Raw genomic sequence first — 21536 nt, forward strand, 5'->3', positions numbered from 1 at the left:
CAATATACAATATATAACACCACAGAAAGTGCAACCAGTCGTACTGCTGAATAGCAGGGGGATCGTGAACCCAGCTGGTTTTTCTAAGAAGGATAGGGTGCGAATGATGAATGAGGCCCAGGTGGTTCTGGGAAAATGGTCCACTCGACACAGGGAAGGCCTTGGCATAGGACAACCAGTTCTGGTGAGAAATTACCAGGTTTAGAACAAATGGAAGCATAGACTAGACGGATTTCTGAGAAATGTGAATGTTAGGTGCATTTTTTTATAAAAGTTGGGAACCTCACTTTTTAACATAATTAGGGTATGCTGAATTCGATTAACCCGGTTCCCAAGCCGAATTTTGAGTTTTTGACCTTATAATTAGCATAAATAAAATGGCCGCCAAATTGCCATTTTTGGACAATTTCTTTGAACAAGCATTTATATATCATGTCCTATACATGCAGCTCTTTTACTTTAACTTTACAACTTTTACCCCAAAATGCACCTGGAAGCTTATACATGGCCTTTTTCCATAAATCCGTCTAGTCTAGCATGGGGATATCTGTGATCAAACAGCGAGGACTGTGGACTTATGTGGATGCTACTGAGAGATCCGGAAGTATACCATCATGACAACCAGTAAAAGGCAGTACGTATGGATTCCTGAAGGCAAACTCATCCTGCCACCTGTGCCCCCAGACAGTGCTGCTCTCTGCGCCTACCTTTCAAAGTGGAATCCTGAATGGCAATGGTGGAGAGGATCCTAGTTGGACAAGTACACATAAATCAATCCCTGGAAGGCCGATAAAGAGATCGTCTGTAAAGATGTTTGTCTCATGACTGTGTCTGAGTCTCTTATTTATATTAGGCCTGAGATGCCAAATATGTCAGAGCCGTGGTGGCGTAGCACCAGAGTAAAAGCGTGGTAGGACTGGATTTATAATTTTAGTGACCAGGGAAATTAAGGAAGTGGGTGTTGTCATTTGTTAAGTTGTCGCATGTTAAGTTTTAAGAGTTAACATGAAATAAGTGACGGGAGCATTTATGCCTGACTTGCATACTCAGCTACAACTCGTTTATATGCTAGATGGCGCTGTTTACCACCTTTTGTACTGTTGAATAAAGTTCATTCTGGGCACAAGCATGAAAGTTTCAACTTTTCTTACGACTGCTATGTTATAATAATAATGTATATATAATGGAGGAAGTGTTTGAATTTTTGTATATGGATGCGTGCATGCATGTATGTATGTCCGCTACATACACATTGGTTGGACAGCTGGCCTGATGCCACCCACAATTGTAACTTGAAATAAAATCATACGTCCGCCATTTTGATAAGCCGAAGACATCTTCAGAAGTGTCATATTCACAATGGATATGCCCTCGCTATAAGTTTTCCTTTCAGCATATGCCAGGAAGGAAGAGGAACTTATGCCAGGAAGAGGAACAACTTAAGTGACTGTTAAAACGATCATAAAATATCTCGAGGTTGCAGCCGATAGGTGTCCTGGGCCTTGTGAAGGTTACAGTCTGTATAGGTCTCAGGCTTTAGGCCTCTGGTGTTTTTAGTATTTACCTATCAGCACAATTGGAATTATCCGAGCTATAAAACAACGATGTATTATACAGTGCCTGTAGAAAGTCTACACCCCCTTTCAAATTTTTCACCTTTATTGCCTTGCAGCCTGGAATTAAATTGCATCAAATCAGACCTGTTCCACCTTTATTTACACATCGTAACCCACAACTTCCAAGTGAAAAACAAATTCTACAAATTTCAGAAAATTAATTAATGGCTTAGTGATCTATCACAAAAAGACTGATGTGGACCTGCAGTCAGGGATGTGGATCTGGTGTTTGGAGAGGTTCTGGGCTGAAAGGATCGAAACCTCGATGAAGAACGGTGCCTACCTGATGATCCGGGCAGTTGGAAAACCAGTAAATTGCTTATAGGTTAAGGTTATAACTTCAAATATAAAATAGCTTTTACAAGTACTTACAAGTATATAATATATATATGTATGTGTGTTTGTATCGGTGCGTATATATGTACATGTGTGTGTATATGGATGTATGTATGTATTTATATAGTTGTTGTGGTAGGAGGAGACCTAAATGGACATGTGGGAAGGAGTATGGACGGTTTTGAGGGAGTTCATGAGGGTTACGGATATGGTGTGAGAAATTGAGAAGGTGAAAGGATTTTGGAGTTTGCCGATGGAGCTGATTTGTTGATTTGTAATACTCAGTTCCAGAAAGGGGATAATAAGCTTGTTACATACACATCAGGTGGGTCGGCGACAACCGTTGACTACCTGATGGTGCGTAGGCGAGATAGGGGGCACCTCCGGGACACAAAGGTGATCCCGGGGGAGGAGGCTGTTTCACAGCACCACTTGGTTGTCTGTGACATAAGGGTGAAAGGTGTGAGGAGAGCTCGGCGGGTGAAGTACCAACCGAGAATGAAGGTGTGGAGGCTGAAAGAGGTGAAAGTAATGGAGGCATTAAAAGAGAGGCTGAGTAGGGTAGAGGATGATGTGGTTGAGCTTGAACGTGGTTGGATGTCAATGAAAGATAGTCTGTTGGGAGCCGTTGGTGAGGTATGTGGATGGACAAAAGGACCACCGAGGCACTCGGAAACATGGTGGTGGGATGATGAAGTTGGAAAGAGGATTGACGAGAAGAGGAAGAAGTTCAAGGAGTGGCAGAAGGCGAAGGGTACGCGAGCAGAAAAAGCAGAGCATGAAAGTTATAAGGCAGCCATGAAGGCTGCAAAGAAAGAGGTAGCAAAGGCGCAGGAGGCATGTAGGAAAATGTTCGGAGAACGCTTGGATTCGGAAGAGGGTCAGAGAGTGGTATTCAGGATTGCAAAGCAGATAACGAAAGAGGTGTGATGTGATGGGGGTGAGTTGCTTGAAGGCTGAAGTGGGACAAATCGTTGTGGACCCAGATGGAATTAAAGGAAGATGGAAAAGATATATGGAAATGCTGTTGAATACAGAGAGTGAATGGGATGGCAACAGAGAGAGTAACCCAGTTTTAGGACTGGCAGAGAAGATAACTGAGAAGGAAGTTGAGGAAGCGATAAAAGCAATGAAGAGTAGAAAATCGGGAGGGCCGACGGGAGTTGTGGGAGATATGTTGAAGGCAGCAGGAAGTTGGGGTGTGAAGAGAATGACAGAGATCTGTAATCTGGCGGTGAAAGAAGGCCGCATTCTAGTTGTTTGGGAACTGAGTACCCTCGTCCCTCTATACAAGGGGAAAGGTGACCCTCTGGTGTGGCTCGTACCGAGCGATAAAGTTATTGGAGCATGGAATGAAGGTATTGGAAAGGCTGTTGGAGAGGAGGATAAGGAAGAAGGTGAAGATAGACGAAATGCAGTTTGGATTTATGCCAGGAAGAGGAACGACAGACGCGCTCTTTATTGTGAGGCAGTTGCAGGAGAAGTACATGGAGAAGAGGAAGAAGTTGTTTCTTGGGTTTGTTGATCTGGAGAAAGCATTCGATGGGGTTCCACGTGATGTATTGACATGGGCATTGAGGAAGTTAGAAGTGGAGGAATGGTTGATCAGAGTAGTGATGGCAATGTACAAAAGAGCGCACACAACTGTAAGGACGAAGGACAGGAACAGTGGTGAGTTTGAGGTGAAGGTGGGAGTGCATCAGGGGTCGGTACTAAGTCCACTACTATTTGTAGCTGTGATGGAGGTGCTGGCTCAGAACGTAAAGGAGGGTTTACCGTGGGAGTTGTTGTATGCAGATGATCTGGTGATGATTGCGGAAAGTATGGATGGACTGAAGGAAAAGATGAACAAGTGGAAGGAATGTATGGAGACAAAAGGTCTGAAGGTGAATATAGGAAAGACGAAGGTGATGGCAAGTGGGAAAGCATGTGGTGAGGTGGAAATAACTGGGAAGTGGCCATGTGCTGTGTGCAGGAAGGGTGTCGGAGTGAACTCCATTCAATGTACAATGTGCGCTGAGTGGGTTCATCAAAAATGTAGCGGTCTGAGAGGGTCATTAACCAGTGTGGCAGCTACATTCAAATGTAAGGTGTGCACAGAGGGAGCTGCAGATGGAGGAAATGTTGAGTTGGATCTTGGAGACGGCGTGAAGCTGGAAGGTGTGAAAACATTTTGCTACCTCGGAGACATGCTGAATGGAGAAGGTGGATCAGACTCGGCAACGGTTGCTTGAGTGAGATGTGCATGGAAGAAGTTTCGGGAACTGAGTGGCGTGCTGATGAGGAGGGGAGTGTCGTTGAAGCTGAAGGGAAAGGTGTATGCTGCATGTGTGAGAAGTGTTATGATTTATGGGAGCGAGACATGGGTCATGAATGTAGAGCAGCAACGAAGGCTGGAAAGGGTGGAAATGCGAATGGTTCGGTGGATGTGCGGAGTATCGTTGAGAGAGAGGAAGACAAATGATGAATTGCGAAAGATGATGGGAATAGAGCCTGTGATTGATGCTGTAAAGAGGAACAGGTTGAGATGGTTTGGTCATGTGTTGAGGAAGGATGAAAGTGACTGGTTGAGAAGAGTGATGGAAATGAATGTAGAAGGAAGTAGAGGACGGGGAAGACCGAGAAAGACTTGGCTAAAGATGGTGGAAGAAGAAATGCGGGCCAGGGGGTTAACAAGGAGAGATGCAGAAAATATGGCAAAGTGGAGAAGATTGTCATGGGGACCGCAAGGCTAACCCCCGCTCTAGCAGGGAAAATGGCCTTGAAATGCATGTTGTTGTTGTATGGATTTATATATACTAGGACGTGCCCGTACGTGGGTGCCCGTACGTGCGTGCAAAAAAACATGCGTGCAAACAACAACAACAAAAAAAAACTTTGAAACCACGTGGCAGTAACGACCACAGAACCCCCCCCCTCTATTTACATGAAATGGTTTGGTCCATTCGCAACGACCACAGAACCCCCCCCCCCTCCCCTCTATTTACATGAAATGGTTTGGTCCATTCGCAAAGCCAAGGCGAACGGCTAAATCGCCATAGCTCGGTAACTACTTCTCCGATTAATTTCAAACCTTGAAAAGGCACATCCTCGGGTCCCCAGCAATATACCTGGCAAGTTTCAAGTATATCGGACCGGTAGTTGTCGAGAAACAGCGGTCACAGACAAACACACACACACACACACAGACACACACACACACAGACACACACACACACACAGAGATTACTGGAATTATAGATAGATATATATATATATATATATATATATATATATATATATTTATATATATTTATATATATATATTGTTGCGGATATGAGATTGGCCTCCATCCATATCCGCTTGTAAATATTCCCCTATTTCCCCAATACTTCCCAACTATCCCCAATCCCCCATTCCCTAGTCCCATTTTCTGTAAACAACACTCTGTAGCCCCGACCTTCCCCTATTTCCCCCCTTAAATGTCGCATCCAGGTCCACCGCATCTCACGTAGACAACTATAGGACATATTGCTAGTTATTCTTAGTCTATGTCAGTTAAGGACTCGTTTCCATTAATTCTGACTCTTCGTTGCACCAGAATGTGATTGTATGGCACCGTTAGAAAGTTTAGGACCTCCCAATACCTCCCCGCAGCTCTTCCTCATGGTACAACAACAACAACAACAACAGCGGCGGCGGCGCGGGGAGTGTGCGTCCTCACTCCGGCTTGGTTAGCCGCCATTGAACATGTGCTCCGACGGGGTTACCACGCAGGGGCTCGCTGTCAGCTCCTCGTCAAGGGCGGAGCCCGGTAACCCCCCGCACCCAATAGAAGCGGCGGACCGATCCCATCTGGGGCGGGGCCAACGAGCCGAGGGCGTGTCACTCCCCGCTGAGCATGCGCAGGAAGAGGGAGGTGACGTCAGATGCGCCCTCAGCTTGGAGAGAGAAGACGCCACCTCCGAGCGCTGCAATACCTCCCCGCATCTCTGGACCGGACCGTGTTTGATTCTGCCCCTGAGCCAAGGTGCACCTTGTGCTGTCGACTGCCTGTCCTTCCCTGCAATCAATCCCCGTGTAAGTCAGTCTTGTCCCGTTTGTCTGTGGTCTGTCGGGAATAGATAAGACTGTGTTTAAGTGCCCATCTTTTCTGTGCTTTACCTCTTACTGTGTAATCTACCCCTTTTCTGCATCACCAATTATATCCTCCTCCGGAGGTCTTGAGAACTGTACCCCTTGTGTCGTGTCATTTACCCCAGCCGTTGTGTCCTTTCCATCATTGATTTAGCGTAGCGCGATTCGGCCAACGTTCGAGTGGAATCGGGTGAGTTGGGCGGGATCGGGTTCTAATCAGGGAGTAACTGTTCGGACGCGGTAATACACCACCGCTCGGTCAATATAACATCTGTCCGCGATCCGCAACAATATATATATATATATATATATATATATATATATATATATATATATATATATATATATACATATATATATATATATACATATACATATATATATACATATATATATACAGTATATATATTGTTACGGTCCGCGGATTAGGATGTTATTTTTACCGAGCGGAGGTATAACCGCGGCCGAACTGTTGTTCCTCGACTAAACCCGATTTACCCAAACGTTGGCCGTATCGCGCCACCGCTATTCAATCGGGAAAAGACTAAGACGACACGGATGTGAAGAAAAGGAAGACGAAGGCAAAGAAAGGTTTGAAATACGATTACTCTTTATTACTATTTACAGGCTCAAAGTAACCAAGGAGAAGGAAAGATAATAAAATAATATACAGAAGCTTTTAGAGACACAGGGAAATACTAGCTTACCTAACAGGCTTAATTACTACCCAGGACAGAACAAACGAAGACACAGACTCACGCGGGGAATTGCAGAGTGGATTTGCTGGAAGGAGGTGTGTGGCTGGAGGGGGGAGGACGGCACGGAGCTGGCTGGAGCTTGATCCCGCACGGGACGTCGGGCTGGACCTCGACGGCCGCTGATGCCACCGAGCCTGTCGTGTGCGCGGGATCACGGGTCGGAGCTGCTTGGTGGAGCCGACGCGCTGGTGGGGGGTCTGGCGTGACGGGTTCTCTCCTCTCTCTTTCTTGGTCCAACCACTCTTTCTCCACCGACAACTCAACGTAACCACTCAACGCAACCACTGACCACCCCTGACGACCAACTCAGCTCTTGTCATGGACCTCTCTACGCAGCTCTGCTCTGACGACCCAGGCTCTTTCCTTTGTACCTCACCACGCAGCTCAGCTCAGCCTTGGACCTTTTTGCAACTCTCTTGGACTCATCTCTCCCTGGGGAACGCCCCGCGGCGGGTTATATAGGCCCCGCCCCTCAACCTTTGCGAACCTCCCCCAAACGCTCTTCCTCCGCCCTCTCAAACCAAACCCCTCGTGCTCGGTTGGTTGTTCAGGGCTGGCTCACTCCTCCCCTCTATGACGAGGTGGAGACACGCCCTTCTCCTCCGACCCTGCCTCGTGGTCAATGGCGGCAATTGGAGGGGATGTAATTGGCAATGGCAATTGAGGCCTGGCAATGACGAAAGAGGAAATGGAGGTTTTGGGAATGGGAATGAAGGGAATCTACTCTTATTTCACTCGGTGCAATGGAGTGTCATTCTAATGGAAGACAAGGCCTTACTCTAAAACACATAATAAGATATAAGCTACTGAACAAGGGTTTTATCGGGTCCTGCAATGTGGTGTTTCATGGAATAACTACCGAGACGCCCTTTGACCTTTACACTACGGAGGTATTTACAAGGATCATGACATTTACAAAAGGTGATCTTTACAACAATTTACACTACAACAACAAAAAAAAAAACCATTCTCATATCCAAATCAATATATACATATATATATATATATTGTTGCGGATATGAGGATTGTATTTTTTTGATTGTGTGTATTGTATTGGAAATTGCTGTGTAACATTGTTGGATTATGGCCCCTCCTGCCTCCAGAGTTGTGTAAAGGTAAAAAGGGCGTCCCGGTAGTTAATTCCATGAAGCACCACATTGAAGGACACGATAAAATCCTTGTTCAGTAGCTTATATCTTATTATGTGTTTTAGAGTAAGGCCTTGTCTTCCACTAGAATGACACTCCATTGCACTGGGTGAAAGAGATAGATTCCCTTCATTCCCATTCCCAAAACCTCCATTCCCCCTTTCGTCATTGCCAAGCCTCGATTGCCAATTACATCCCCTCCAAAGCCGCCATTGACCACGAGGCAGGGTTGGGGAAGAAAGGCGGGTCCCCACCTCGTCAGAGAGGGGAGGAGTGAGTCAGCCCCACTCAACCAACCACGAACAAGGGGTTGGACTTGGAGAGAAAGATCAAGGAGGTTCGCGAAGGTTGAGGGGCGGGGCCTATATAACCCGCTGCGGGATGTTCCCCAACAGATCGCAGATGAGCTGAGAAAGGAGAGGAGCTTTTACACGAGAGTCGCAAACAAGGTCCAAGAGAGAGCTGGGTTGTGAGGTCCAAGAGAGTTGAGAGTTGCACCGTTGTTGCGTGCGAGATACGAAAAGCCTTTGACAAAGAGCCGCTTCAACCAGCCCCGTTTCAACCAGCCGAGTGACCCTGCCGGCGTGCGCTGTAAAGCCGAATACAAGGAGCTGCCGGCGTGCGCTGTAAAGCCGAATACAAGGAGCTGCCGGCTCCCCGCTTCGCGCCCGGAGTGGACCCGCTCGCTGTGCCCTGTGATCCCACCTGCTCATCCCTCCAAACGATTCCTACCCTCCCATCCATTTGCGTACGTGAGTTTGTTTTGTTCGTGCTGTCCTGGGTAGGTAATTAAGTCCGTATAAGCTAGTAATTTTCACTGTGTCACCTGCGTTTTCATGTCACCTGTAAATAATCGTGACTGCTCTTTTTGCTTATGTGTGTGTAAATAATAAACCCCGTTACTCTTCTGTACGTCTTCTTCTTCTTCCTCTTTGCATTCGTCGTCTTAGTCTTTTCCACATTGAATATCTGTGGCGCGATACGGCCAACGTTTGGGTGAATCGGGTTTAGTCGGGGAACAACTGTTCGGCCGCGGTGCCTTCGCTCGGCAAACAACATCCTTATCCGCGGACCGTAACAATATATACACAGGGTGGCCCAGAAGTAATAGGGCAGTTGCCGGAAGTGGCCCAGAACGAATAGGGCAGTTGCTGGAAGTGACCTAGAACTAATAGGGCAGTGCTGGACGTGGCCTAGAAGTAATGGGGCAATTGCTGGAAGTGCCCCAGAAGTAATAGGGCAGTTGCTGGAAGTGGCCCAGAACTAATAGGACAGTTGCTGGAAGTGGCCCAGAATTAATAGGGCAATTGCCGGAACAATAGTCACTTCAATTTCATTATTATTTAATAATTTATTAATATTATTTTGGTTATTAATTGATTTTTGTTCGATGTTATTAATTGATAATTATTTTGATTTCAGAACCCCCAAAAGTGGAAGATTTAAACCAGTGGTTCTCAAACTTTTTTGGACTACCGCCCCCTTCTGCCCTCTTGGACCGGCCCAATGCCCCCCTTGTCCTATCGTTGTGGTCGGACACCCAGAATTTATGTAGATAGGAAGCAAAAATAACAGAAGTCAAATATTTTCTGAATAATATTTTACTTTATTTTACTTTGCTTTTTATTTTATTTTGCACGACCTACAATGTTTCAGCAGAACAGGTCCAGGTGAGGCAAACTGGGAATCTGTTATCACAGGCCCAAATACCGTTAATGTGAAGGGTGGGCCTGGTGACTCGCAGCGAGATTACGAACGTCTGGCTCCATCTCAGTGAGGTAGAGATGCAGATCGCCCCTCTTGGTAATGTCAAGGCGGTTTCGATACTTGGTCAGCAGCACCATCACGGCGCTGAACCCTCTTTCAACGAGGTATGATGTGGGGAATGCCATCAGCAGCAGTTCTGCCTCTGTCCACATTGCGGGGTATTCGCCCTGCTCCAGAATCCAGAATTTGCCGTATTCATGCTGCGAGAATCTTGCCTTCGCCTCATCATCATTGTGGAGGTTGATAATTTTGTCCTGTAATTCGCGCTTCACATCTTGAATGTCACATTTGAATGGGTTGATCACCCATGCTGGCACCGACAGTTCGAGCATGTCTCTGAAACGCTGCTCCATATCTCCACAAATCTTTTCAAGGTGATTGCAATAAACGAGCAGCTCTTCATCAGAAACAGCAGTTTCCTTTGCCAACTGGGGAAAGTGGTACATATCTCTGCGGCTGAGGGTTTCCCTGTGCAGAGTCGCCTTGGTTACGAACGCGCCGATCACTTTCTTTGCTTTAATCAGCGTCATATGGTCACCCTGGAGTTGTTTGTTGACATCATTCAGTATACTGAATATGGCCGTGAGGTAAGCCACATCATGCTCAATCGCATTCACTTTCTCCGATAGCTCCGTATCAATTTCCGACAGAAACTCGACTACTGTTGAGAAGAGGGCATGGAAACGGGTCAAACAAGCACCTTTGGACAACCATCGAACTTCGGTGTGCAACAGGAGCCGCTCGAATGCCTCATCGTTCTCCTGGCAAAGCTGACGAAACAGCCGATCATGCAGAGACAACACCTTGATTTTATTCACTGCTTTGATTACTGTTTGGAGTGATGTATGAAGTCTGGTGCTGAGAGCTTTTGCTACAAGATGCTGGCGGTGCACGACACAGTGAATGGCGAACACGGACGGTACCTGGTTCTTCAGAAGCGCAATAAAACCACGCTGGCGGCCAACCATCGCTGGTGTCCCGTCTGTCGCGCAAGCGAGAATGTTCTCCATCGGTATGTTCTTATCAGTAAAGTACTTCTCCAACGTTTGGAAGATGGAAGAACCCTTCGTATCGGTCTGAAGAGAGCAGGCAAACAACATTTCTTCCACCATTTCCTGATCACGGATGAAGCGAACGTAGCAGAGTAACAGAGCTTCAATGTCACGCAAAGTGGACTCATCCAGCTGGATGGCGAAGTGTGTGCTTCTCAGCTCACTACACAGCTTATCTTTTACATCTGATGACATTTCATCAATCCGCCTGGCCACAGAATCATTGCTGAGCGCAATCGACGAGAGAACTGGATTCGGATCCTGGCCCATAACGGTTTTTATCACTTCCCCCAACAGCTGGTTTGATCAACTGTTTGCCGATTGAATACGGTTTTCCAGATCTGGCGATGAGCAATGACAGCTTATACGACGCTTCCAGTCCTTTATCCATGAGCTTTTGGCTGGCTTTGAACATCGTCGTTACCGTGGATCGCTTCTCAAATTTCTCTTTCAGCGATTGGAAATAGCTGACCTCTGCGCGAGCCTTATCACTGTGCTTTTTACTCAGGTGCTCGCTCAGTCGAGATGGTTCCATTGCTTCATTAGACAGCGTGATACCACACAACAAACACATCGGTAACTGTTTGTTCGTCGGAGATGGAATGAATCCATACTTGATGTATTCAACGGAATACTGACGACACTTTTTCTTTGAGGCCGACATCTTGAAGCCGACCGGACGTGAAGCCTTTTTGAATAACGAAATCAACACGCCAAAATGTCGAAAGACTAACACCAGCGCTAACATTGACTGTTCATACCTTGCCCAATGTCTGTGCTGGCAAGGCCAGGCTGTAAAGTTGAACCTGGCACGTTGAATAGTCCAGCACGAATAGAGTGTATTTTATCCCGCATAAAAAGATTCTTGCAAGCCGATTGGTTGAAATGGCACCACGTGACAAAAATTAGTGTTGTACTATTGGCCGCATTGGCGGCCAATAGTATTTCGCTGGTGTCATACACTATCATGTTTGTTGCGTGAGCATGTATGGACAAGAAAATACCTACACGACATCAGAGAATATGTGATCATAAAAACCATGCGAAGCGGGAAAGAATGTGGTCGTTGATTGGATGGCCAATTTGCCGAATGGCGCAGGGTAACCTGTTCAGACTACAGGAAGCCCAATGAGCGCTCCAAATCGCCGCTGCTCCTCTTAATCGCCAGTGCCCCCCAAATCATTGCCAGCGCCCCCCTACCGCCCGTGGACTCTCGAGCGCCCCCCTGAAAGTTCCCAGCGCCCACTGGGGGGCGGTAGGGACCACTTTGAGAACCTATAATTTAAACCATGGAGGACCGTAATTACCAACGTTACACAGGTGAACAGAGTGTCTTTATTGTGAAGACACTTTACAAAGAGACGTGCCACATTTTTGAAGAGCACTTTCACCTGTTAATAAAACGACACAGTGGCCAACCTTATCAAGCGCTTTGAAACCACTGGTTCAGTTAAAGACTTGGTAAGACCTGGAAGACCACGGTCCATCTGCACCGAAGAAAACAAACAGGTTCTTGAAGCTGCTTTTAGCCGAAGTCCAAAAAAGTCTACCAGGTGAGCTAAACAAGAAATTGGCATTTCAAGAACATCCATTCAGAGGATGCTTCATGAGCTCAACTTGAAACCATCTCATCCTCATTTGCTCCATGCTATGACTGAAGACGATCCAGATCGGCGAGTGGGGTCTTTCGAAATTTTTAGACAAAAATGTGTAGAGGATGACACCTTTCCTGAAAAAATATTTTGGAGTGACGAAGAAACTTTTATGTTGAATGGCCATGTATGTCAATCGGCACAACACTGTTTATTGGGTAAGTGAAAATCCGCACGTTGAAATTGAAAAGGATGTCAACACCCAAGGTGTCACCGTTTGGGTTGGGATTTGTGCTGCTGGTCTCATGGGGCCGTTCTTTTTTGACCAGTTTTGTCTACTGAATCGAGGCTCGTGAAAGAGCTGACATTTAATTCACAAACAAATCAACCAGACAAACAAAATATATAAAAAGAGGGAGCGGAAGACAAGAGAAGGGGAAGCACACAAACACTTGAGGGCACACAACATTTAAGAGCAGGGAGATGTGTGGGAGGGAGAGGGCTTGGGGTGAGGGGGGTGGCAGAAGTATCAAACACAAGGACACCAAGGACTTCCAGGACAGAAGTTGGTATTTCAAAAAAGTGGAATTGGGGAGAAATTAGCGGGCATAGAAAAGATCAATGTTTTGGATGGGGGAAGATAAGAGATGGTGGTGAACAGCTGTTTTAAAGACCTGGAGGGTGGAGTGGGATTGAAGAGAGTGAGGGAGTTTGTTCCAGAGGCGGGAAAAAAGAGGAATGAAGGAGTGAAGGTGAGCAGAGAGTCTTGATTTTGGCAGTTTAACCATAAGAGGGTTGCAGGCAGATCTTGTGCGACCTGTAGGAATATTTGCTGGACAGAGCCCAGAGAGAGTTGGGGGGGGGGGGGGCAAGGCCAGAGAGGAGTCGGTAGAAGACGGAAAGACCACCAACCTGCCTGCGGTGAGTGAGTGAGAGGCCCTTGGAGTTAGCTTCATCGCGGGAGATTCCAATGATTCTGAATGCTTTGGTTTCAACAGCGTGAAGACGAGCTAGGTGTGAGGCAGGTGCACCAGCCCAGAGGGGAGAGCAGTATTCCATTGAGCTGCGGATGAAAGCCTTGTATGTGGTGAGGAGCTCAGGTGTGCCAAGGAAGGACTTTGCACGACGGAGGATGCCCAGTCGGCGACTGGCTTTGGAGGCCAGATTTGAAATGTGGTTTTCCCAGGAAAGATCATGGCAGATAGTGAGACCCAAAAGCTTGAGTGACAGAACTTCTTGGAGAGGAATATTCAGAAAGTGGATGGGAGGGTTGTCCAGTCGGTCTTTTCGGAGAGACATCGTAAGAGTGTGAGATTTGTCAGGATTGAAAGACATGTTCCACTTGTATGCCCAGTCTGTGATTTTGTCCAGGTCTGTACAGAGTGAGGAGGCTGCAGACTGCCGATCTGAGGGATGAAGAATGGAGCGACAGAGAGTAGAGTCATCAGCAAAGAGATAGAGAGGATTTTCAAGAGAGTCAGAGAGATCATTGATGAAGACCAGAAAAAGCACAGGGCCCAGAACACTGCCTTGGGGAACTCCAGCCTGAACAGGAAGAGGAGATGAGAGAAACCCATTCAGGGCCACACGTTGACGATGACTAGAGAGGAAGTCCGCCAGCCATGCGTGGAGATTTCCATGGATACCAAAAGAGGAGAGTTTGGTGAGCAGAGCGGGTGCCAGACCGTATCGAAGGCACGTGATATGTCAAGGGAGACAGCTCTAATTTCCTGTTTGGCATTGAGGACCTCCATCCATTGTTGAGAAAGCAGAAGCAGCATGTCCAGAGTAGAGTGACCAGGTCTGAAACCAAATTGATGATCAGAGATCAAGCCATTGGAGAAGAGGAAAGATTTCATATCTGAAGCAATGATGGATTCCATGACTTTGCTGATAATTGGGAGAAGGCTGATTGGTCTGTAGTTGCTGGGATCTGTTTTTGCACCTTTTTGTGCAAAGCGGTGATGTTGGCAGATTTCCAAGCAGATGGCAGATGACCTTGAGCAAAAGAGAGGGTGAAGAGAACAGAGAGAGGGAGTGAAAGAGTGGAAGAACAGGATTTTAGGACCCGTGGGCTTATGCCGTCAGGTCCAGTTGCAGAATCAGAGTCGAGGGTTGACAGAAACTTTTCCACCTTGTCAGGAGGAAAGGACACAGAGTCCAGGAGCAGCTGGGTACGACTGGGTACGGTGGGTACAGAGAGGGATGGGTTTGGGACACAAGATTTAGAGGCAAACACAGAGTTGAGGCATTCAGCTTTTTCACGTGCGGAATCAGCCGTGTGGCCGTTTGAGGTGAGGGAGGGGATGGAGGGGGAACAAACACCAGAAACAGATTTGACCAGACACCACCAGGATTTGGAAGAGGGAGACAGATAAGAGAGTTCTGTCCTGAGAACGGAGAGATATTGTTTCCTGGCTCTCCTGAGGGTGAACCACACACTTGTTTCGGGCTTTCTGAAAGGAAATGAGATTTCCTTCCATTGGATTTGCTTTCCAGGAGACGAAAGCAAGTTGTTTCTGGGCAATAGCCTCACCACAAGATTCCGTGTACCATGGACGGGAGGAAGGGTCTGACAACTGAAGACGAGATGGGATAAATCTGTGCATGAGAGAGAGCAATTTACTTTGGAAGAATTCCCAGGATGAGTTGATGTCAGAGGTGGTAGCGATGGGAGACCAGTCCAGATGATTGATGGCTGCTTGAAGACCGTGCCAGTTGGCCTGAGTGAAATGCCAGACTCGTCGACGCTGAGGAGGCTCTCTGAGAATGGTCAGAGAGATGTCCACTTTAACAAGCACATGATCAGATGAGCCGATTGGAGCAGAAGAAGAGCAGCAGACATTTTCAGGGAAGTTTGTCATAACCAAGTCCAGAAGAGAAGATGCTCCGTTGACTGAGATCCGGGTCGGGAAATTGACAGATTGTGTCAGTCCCAGTGAATCACAGAAATCCTTTGCTGAAGAGCCATGGCTGGTGAGAGAGGAACCCACACCCAGCCAACTGGCATGGTGACAATTGAAATCACCACATATGAGGAAGAGAGAGTTGGGATGGGTAGATAGAAGTTGGTCCATATTATCAGACAGCGAGATGTAGATGGAGTCATCACTGTTTGGTGGACGGTACAACACACATATGAACAAAAGGTGGGAGCGAAGGGGAAGCCGTAGCCAAAGGTATTCCTGGGGGTGGTGTGGAGAGAGGGCAGTGCAGGGCGAGTGAGGAAGAGAGTTTTTTTAATAAAGATAGCAACTCACCCTCCAGGACGAGGCTCAGGTCTATCATACCGGAGGAGGGAGTAACCTGGGAGAGATACCAGGGAATCAGAGACATCATGAAGGAGGATGGTGTTTCTGTTAAGCAGATCACGTCTGGTTTATCAGAAGCAACCTGTATGGAGAGATCAGTCAAGTTTGAGCGAAGGCCCCGGATGTTTGAGGTCCTTACTGTTAAAGAAGAGGAAGGGGGAGCATCGGATACAGAACAGGGGGGGGGGAGCGGTAGGGTAAGATGTGGAAGAGGAGGAAGAGGTAGGTAGAGCTGTTGAAGGTGTCAGAGATTTCAGAATAGCTTGGAGAAAGGGAAGAATGGGACGGACAAAAGGTTTGATGGTGATTGGGTGAGGCGCAGTGAGGTGTTATTTGAGGAGGGGGAAGAGTGAGGCAGAAGGTTGAGGGAGATGAAGGTGAAAGTTGGAAGGGGGAAGAAGCGGGGAGGACGCTTTGAGGAGGAGGGGTGAGAGGGGAGTCTCGGAGGGGAGGAGTGATGGAGGGTCTCGGAGGGGAGGGGTGTGGGGGGAGTTTAGGAGGGAAGGGGCAAGGGGGGAGATCTGAAAGGGATGGGTGATGGGGAAGATTTGGAGGGGAGGGGCAAGGGGGAAGATTTGAAAGGGATGGGTGATGGGGAAGATTTGGAGGGGAGGAGCAAGGGGGAATATTTTAAAGAGATGGGTGATGGGGAAGATTTGGAGGGGCAAGGGGGAGGGGAGGGGCAAGATTTGGAGAGGAGGGGCAAGGGGGTGGATTTGGAGGGGAGGGGTGATGGGCAAGTTTTGAAGGGGAGGGGTGATGGTGAAGTTTTTGAGGGAAGGGGTGATGGGGAAGCTTTGGAGGGAAGGGGTGATGGGGAAGATTTGGAGGGGAGGGGTGAGATTGGATTTTAGAAAGTGTACGATTAATGGGAAACGAACATTTATTGCAAAATGAGTTTCTTGAGACCTTCGAATCAAAAATACGTTTGAGGATGCTGAAGGATGGGTGGAGTTCTGGAGAGTTTAGGGAATGGATGAAAGAGGCACTGTAACTGTAAGAGATGGAATTTTTTTTTGGAATGAATAGATTTGGTGAGCAAGTCGAAAGCATCCTTTTATAGAAGAAGAAGAAAAAGGTGTTATAGTATATGACAGAATGCAGTTCTTCAGGGGACAGTTGAAACATTTTTTAACGACGTGAACACGTGATCACGAACAACGTGGTCGAAGCACCAACGAACAAATAAGAACGAACAACGGATAAGAACAGAGAAGGGATTTTTATTTTATTTTATTTTCTTTAGTTGAGATGAAAACAGAGACAGAAACCGAACGTGAAACGTGAAAAATAGAGACCGAAAGTAATTGCGAGCGCAATCGAAGAACCGCTGAGACAGAAACAAAGCCTCAAGCCAAGGTCAGACACAGTAGCCTACTAGTACTACACTAGGCGTCAGTACTACACTGACACGATAGCGTCAGTACTACACTGACACACTGTACTTCTCGTCAGTACTACACTGACACACTGTACTAGTACTACAGACACGGTAGCCTACTAGCTAGTACTACACTAGGCGTCAGAATATGCGACACGAACTAACCGACGATTCTGTACACAGGTATGAAAAACCAACACCAAGAATACTATTAAAGACACACCAATAGTTACGCACACCGAAAGAAAGATACAGTTTCGACAAAAACACAATTGTAAAGTTACTTAACTTCGAAAGCGTGCGCGCATGGACAGCTTTGAAGAGACGTGATGTGACGAGAAGAGACGTGAAGAGATTTAAAACGTTAGACAAGTGGTCAATGTTCGGGGAAGTTAGGGGGAGAAGAGAAAATCTAAGAAATAAGCAATACAGTGAAGGAAAGAACTTAAATTCACAGAACACCTATGGGGGTAGGGAAGCCGAGAGAAACCAGGCCGCGCACGTGGTGAGACAGAAAACGATTAAATTATACAAAAGTTTGCAAGAATTGCAAATCAACACCAACTGGAAAACACCCTGCAACACATGCACAATAAAAAACGAGTAGAAATTGACGAAAACACGAATGGAAAAAATACTATAACTTTTGCTGCCGTGCAGAGCTCCAAGACGCTTCCTTGCTCCAGGGACCGGAAACGGAAGTCCAAGTCCAGTGACAGGTGATAGTCATGCTGAACAACGAATTTCTTACAGCTGTAGCTAACTGGCCGAATATTGACAAAATGTGGTTCCAGCATGATGGGGAACCAACCCATTACAGTATCGTTGCACGCAATTGGTTGGATGAACATTTCCCATCGTGGTGGATTGGTCGCCGTGGACAAGTTGAGTACCTGCCCAATCACCAGATCTTACTCCACCGGATTTTTTCCTCTGCGGCACTCTAAAGAATGCGGTTTGCACTCAGAAACCCCGGACAATTGAGCAACTTAAACAGAAAATTGTTGATACTTGCGCACAAATCACTGCGGATTTATGTTGGAAGGTTATGCTACTCTGTGGTGAAAAGAGTTGATAAATGCATTAATGAGAATGGGCAGCACTTTGAACAATTTTTGTAACAACCTCTGTTTTGATGTGTGTCTAAATATTGTTATGTCGGTGGGGTAAAGGAATATCTAGAGTCAGGTAGATCTGAATAGGTAACATGCTTCGTCTGTCACGATAAGGAATCTGCCCTGTAATAAGTTCTGTGTGTTTAGTCCAGTTTGTCGGTTAAGGAGTATACCTGTGAACATACCAGGATGTTTGTGTGCTAGGTAGTTGTAGGGATTAAAGATAACAGCCCTTGTGTGTCACACCTGGTAATCAAACCTTTGTCCCTTATGGCAATGCATACCCATATAAACACTTAGATAGGCCCTTTAGCGCACACAGTAATTAAATCCCCTTCCCTTACAACGACTTTGGAAGAAGACAGGCAGAAAGTCAGATCGGGGCACCGCCGTGTGGCTGCCGCCGGCCACACCTCCAGCTGGCCTCGCAATCAGCCTCGTGGCAAGGCCGGGAGTCATGCGCAGGAGGACTGTCGACTGGGCAGGGAGGGGGACGAGCAATACCACCAGCGGGAGGGACTTGGCCAATGGGGGCGAGCCGAGACCGAAGTCACAGGCCAGGCCATAAAAGGGCAACTTTTATTTCTTGGAGCGCTCATCCGATGGCCTGCACGACATTTTGAGCAGCTCTCTTGGATTTTGATAGCATGCAGTTGCAATTGCTCTCCTTTGGCCCTCTCTCCCCTTTTGCCGTTCTTCTTCGCTGGTCTGTTGGTGCTGTACGACATCTGTTGGTCCCTGCGCTTCTCTTCATCGGGCTGATGGTTTGCTTGTGGTGCTTGGAGCGGTGCTCGGTGCTTCTGGAGCTTAGAGTGGTGAACGGGACCTCGTGTGCAAACGGCGAGGGCATTGGCTTGGACCTAGCGAAGCGTGCGAGGCGGACGGAGGGTTTCTCCGCACCGGAGTTTGGAGCACCATTGGACGATACACTGCAAGACGACGGACAGATAAGACCGCACCCTACATTCACCATTACATGGCGATTTATTTTGTTCATTCATCCCTGTGTCCTGTTGTTGAGTCTGGTGTGTGGGATCACAATTTAGGAATTAGATTTATCGTCGTGTTTCCCTGTCCCGATCCTTATTACAATAAACCCTGTTATTATTTCTCATTCCTTTCAACTCTGGTGTCCGTTTGAGTTTGCTCCCCTTCCACAGTTACGCGCTCCCGCTTCTTCCTCTTCCCTTCTTCTCTTCCCGCGTTTTATAGCCGAATCCGTGTTTGGTTGTCGCCTCAAGTAAGTCCGTTTGGTCCATCCGCGGTCCCTGGTATTAACCGGAGGGATTCGTATGACAACTGGTAGTCAGGAGTGGGATTGAACCCTGAGTAAATTTGGTGTCAAGGAGTGTGGAGAATTTAGATGCAAAATTTTTCGTAGTCTGAGGCGATAAATTTGCATCGGCGATCGGTGTGCGAGACACTGACGGAGCGTCGTTAAAAGTTAAATTTTATTCCTGTTAAAGGCCGCGCGGAGAAGCGACCTCTTCTTTACGGATGGAAGAGGTAAGCAATATGAAAGAAGGCATGGAAGATTCTGGAAGCATTGGGAGTGAGTCGGAAGTAGTTGGGGTTGAGCATAGTGGTGGAGCTTCCCTGCCGTTGGGACGGCCCCAATAACCGACCAGATTTTGGATCGATTGTTTCGGGAAATGAGGGCTCAGAGGGAGCACAGTGAGCGAACGAGTGAGAAAATGAATAACAATATGAGGGAAATGAAGGATGGATTGGAAAATAAAATAGGAGAAATGAACAATAACATGAAGGGGCTGGAAAACAAAATGAATGCCCGGGGTGAACAGATCAAAAGAATGAGTGATAGTTTGAAGGAATGTACGAGTGAATTGAAGGAAGAATGAAAGAATGGTGCCGTTGGGGCCCAGGAGGAGCCAAGGGTGGCAGAATTTGAATTGGAACGGGGGGAAGCCAAATTGGGAATTGCACCGGTAACCGCATGTGAAGAGGTGAATGGGGAATGCGCACAGGTGAACGTGGAGTGCCAACAGGTGAATGGGGAGTGCCCACAGGTGAATGGGGAAGGAAATTTGGAATGTGGAAATGGTAATGGACGATGTTTCCCACCTGCTGGCCTGGAGGTGTATCGGGGCCGGGTGGATGTCACAACACCCCAACCGGGGGATGGATTTTAATCCTTGCTGTGCCAGGGCGGTGGTTCAGAGCAAGAGGGGGAAGAGTTATTGGGGGTCCGAGTAATGGAGCCGGACCAGGTATTTATTGGGAAAAGCCTGTCGGGCCGCAAATGATTGGGAATGGGGAAGATGGACATGATGTGACACAGCGGCTGGGGACCTGGGACAGTTCCATGGAGGTAAAGTTTGATCGGGCCCAAAGGAGTTTCGGGGAGCAGGTGAGTCGGTCCGAGGAGGAGGTTGAAGTGACCGAGGGGACCCTCACCGTGCACTCTGATTGGGCAACAGAGGCTCCAAAATTGAATGACCAGTTGGGGGAGTGTGTTGGCTCCATGCTGGATTTGGACTTTGGAGAGTCGGGAGATCGAGCCGCCGACGATTTGGTCATCGTAGGGAATTTGGAACAGCTGCAGGGAGCGGCAGACCAACCTGTGGTAGGAGTTGTTACCTGTAGCTGTGGTTATTGGACACCTGGGGCAAAACGTTTAAAAGGAAAAATAAATTTACATTAAAATGGGAAATGGATTTGGAGCAGCCTTGTAGGGAGTTGGTCCCCAGGCTGCGGGATTTGGACCAGGGGAGGTCAATGGTGATGGCCTCGGGCAAAATTTGCCAGGTGTGCTAGAACCTCGGGCGAGATTTGGACATGGGGTTAAGCCATGGGTGTCATTGGGCTCCACGGGGGGTCTGGTGGAGTGTGACGTCCCTTGGCCATCGGGGCGCCGCCCGAGCTGGTGGCTCGGGCCGACAGGGTCACCGGACCCTGGTTTGGGGTTAAGACCTACAGGGGGTCCGACGTGGTTTCTCAAGCCTGGGATGGCATTTATTGAGGACCACTAGGGGGAGGTGTTGTGGGTCGCGCTTTGGTGGTGGCACCGCGGACGGCCAACTTGGGCCTGATGTAGTGACCACCCGGGCATGCGGCCTGGCACCCTCTCCCTGAGACTCTGGGACATCCGGCATGTGGTGACCTGCCATGCCGTGCTGGTCCATGGACACGGGTCGAACCGAATGGACAGGAATGAGATAGCCCACCGGACAACCATTGGGGCATCTGTGGAAGGTGATGGTGTGAGAATGACCTTCCACAGATGTTCCGTTATGATTTATGGACTCTCGGTTTGGGAAGGGAGCCATTGGGATGTGATCGGGAATGTGTAACGTGCCGAGTATATGGGCCATGCTCGGCTGGC

General features: G+C 47.7%; 1 protein-coding gene across 1 annotated transcript; it reads right to left on the minus strand.

Moving 5' to 3' along the window:
• Positions 1-83: 83 nt before the first annotated feature.
• On the minus strand, positions 84-10989 carry LOC137437258 (protein FAM200C-like). The gene is made up of 2 exons (XM_078766252.1): positions 10314-10989; positions 84-181 (listed from the first exon to the last, which is right to left on the minus strand). Exons 1-2 carry the CDS (start codon positions 10987-10989, stop codon positions 84-86), a joined length of 774 nt encoding a protein of 257 aa, XP_078622378.1.
• Between the last annotated feature and the right edge of the window lie 10547 nt (positions 10990-21536).

This window comes from Myxine glutinosa, chromosome 12 (genome assembly GCF_964187855.1).
Source record: "Myxine glutinosa chromosome 12, kmMyxGlut1.1, whole genome shotgun sequence".
Classification (NCBI taxonomy): domain Eukaryota; kingdom Metazoa; phylum Chordata; class Myxini; order Myxiniformes; family Myxinidae; genus Myxine; species Myxine glutinosa.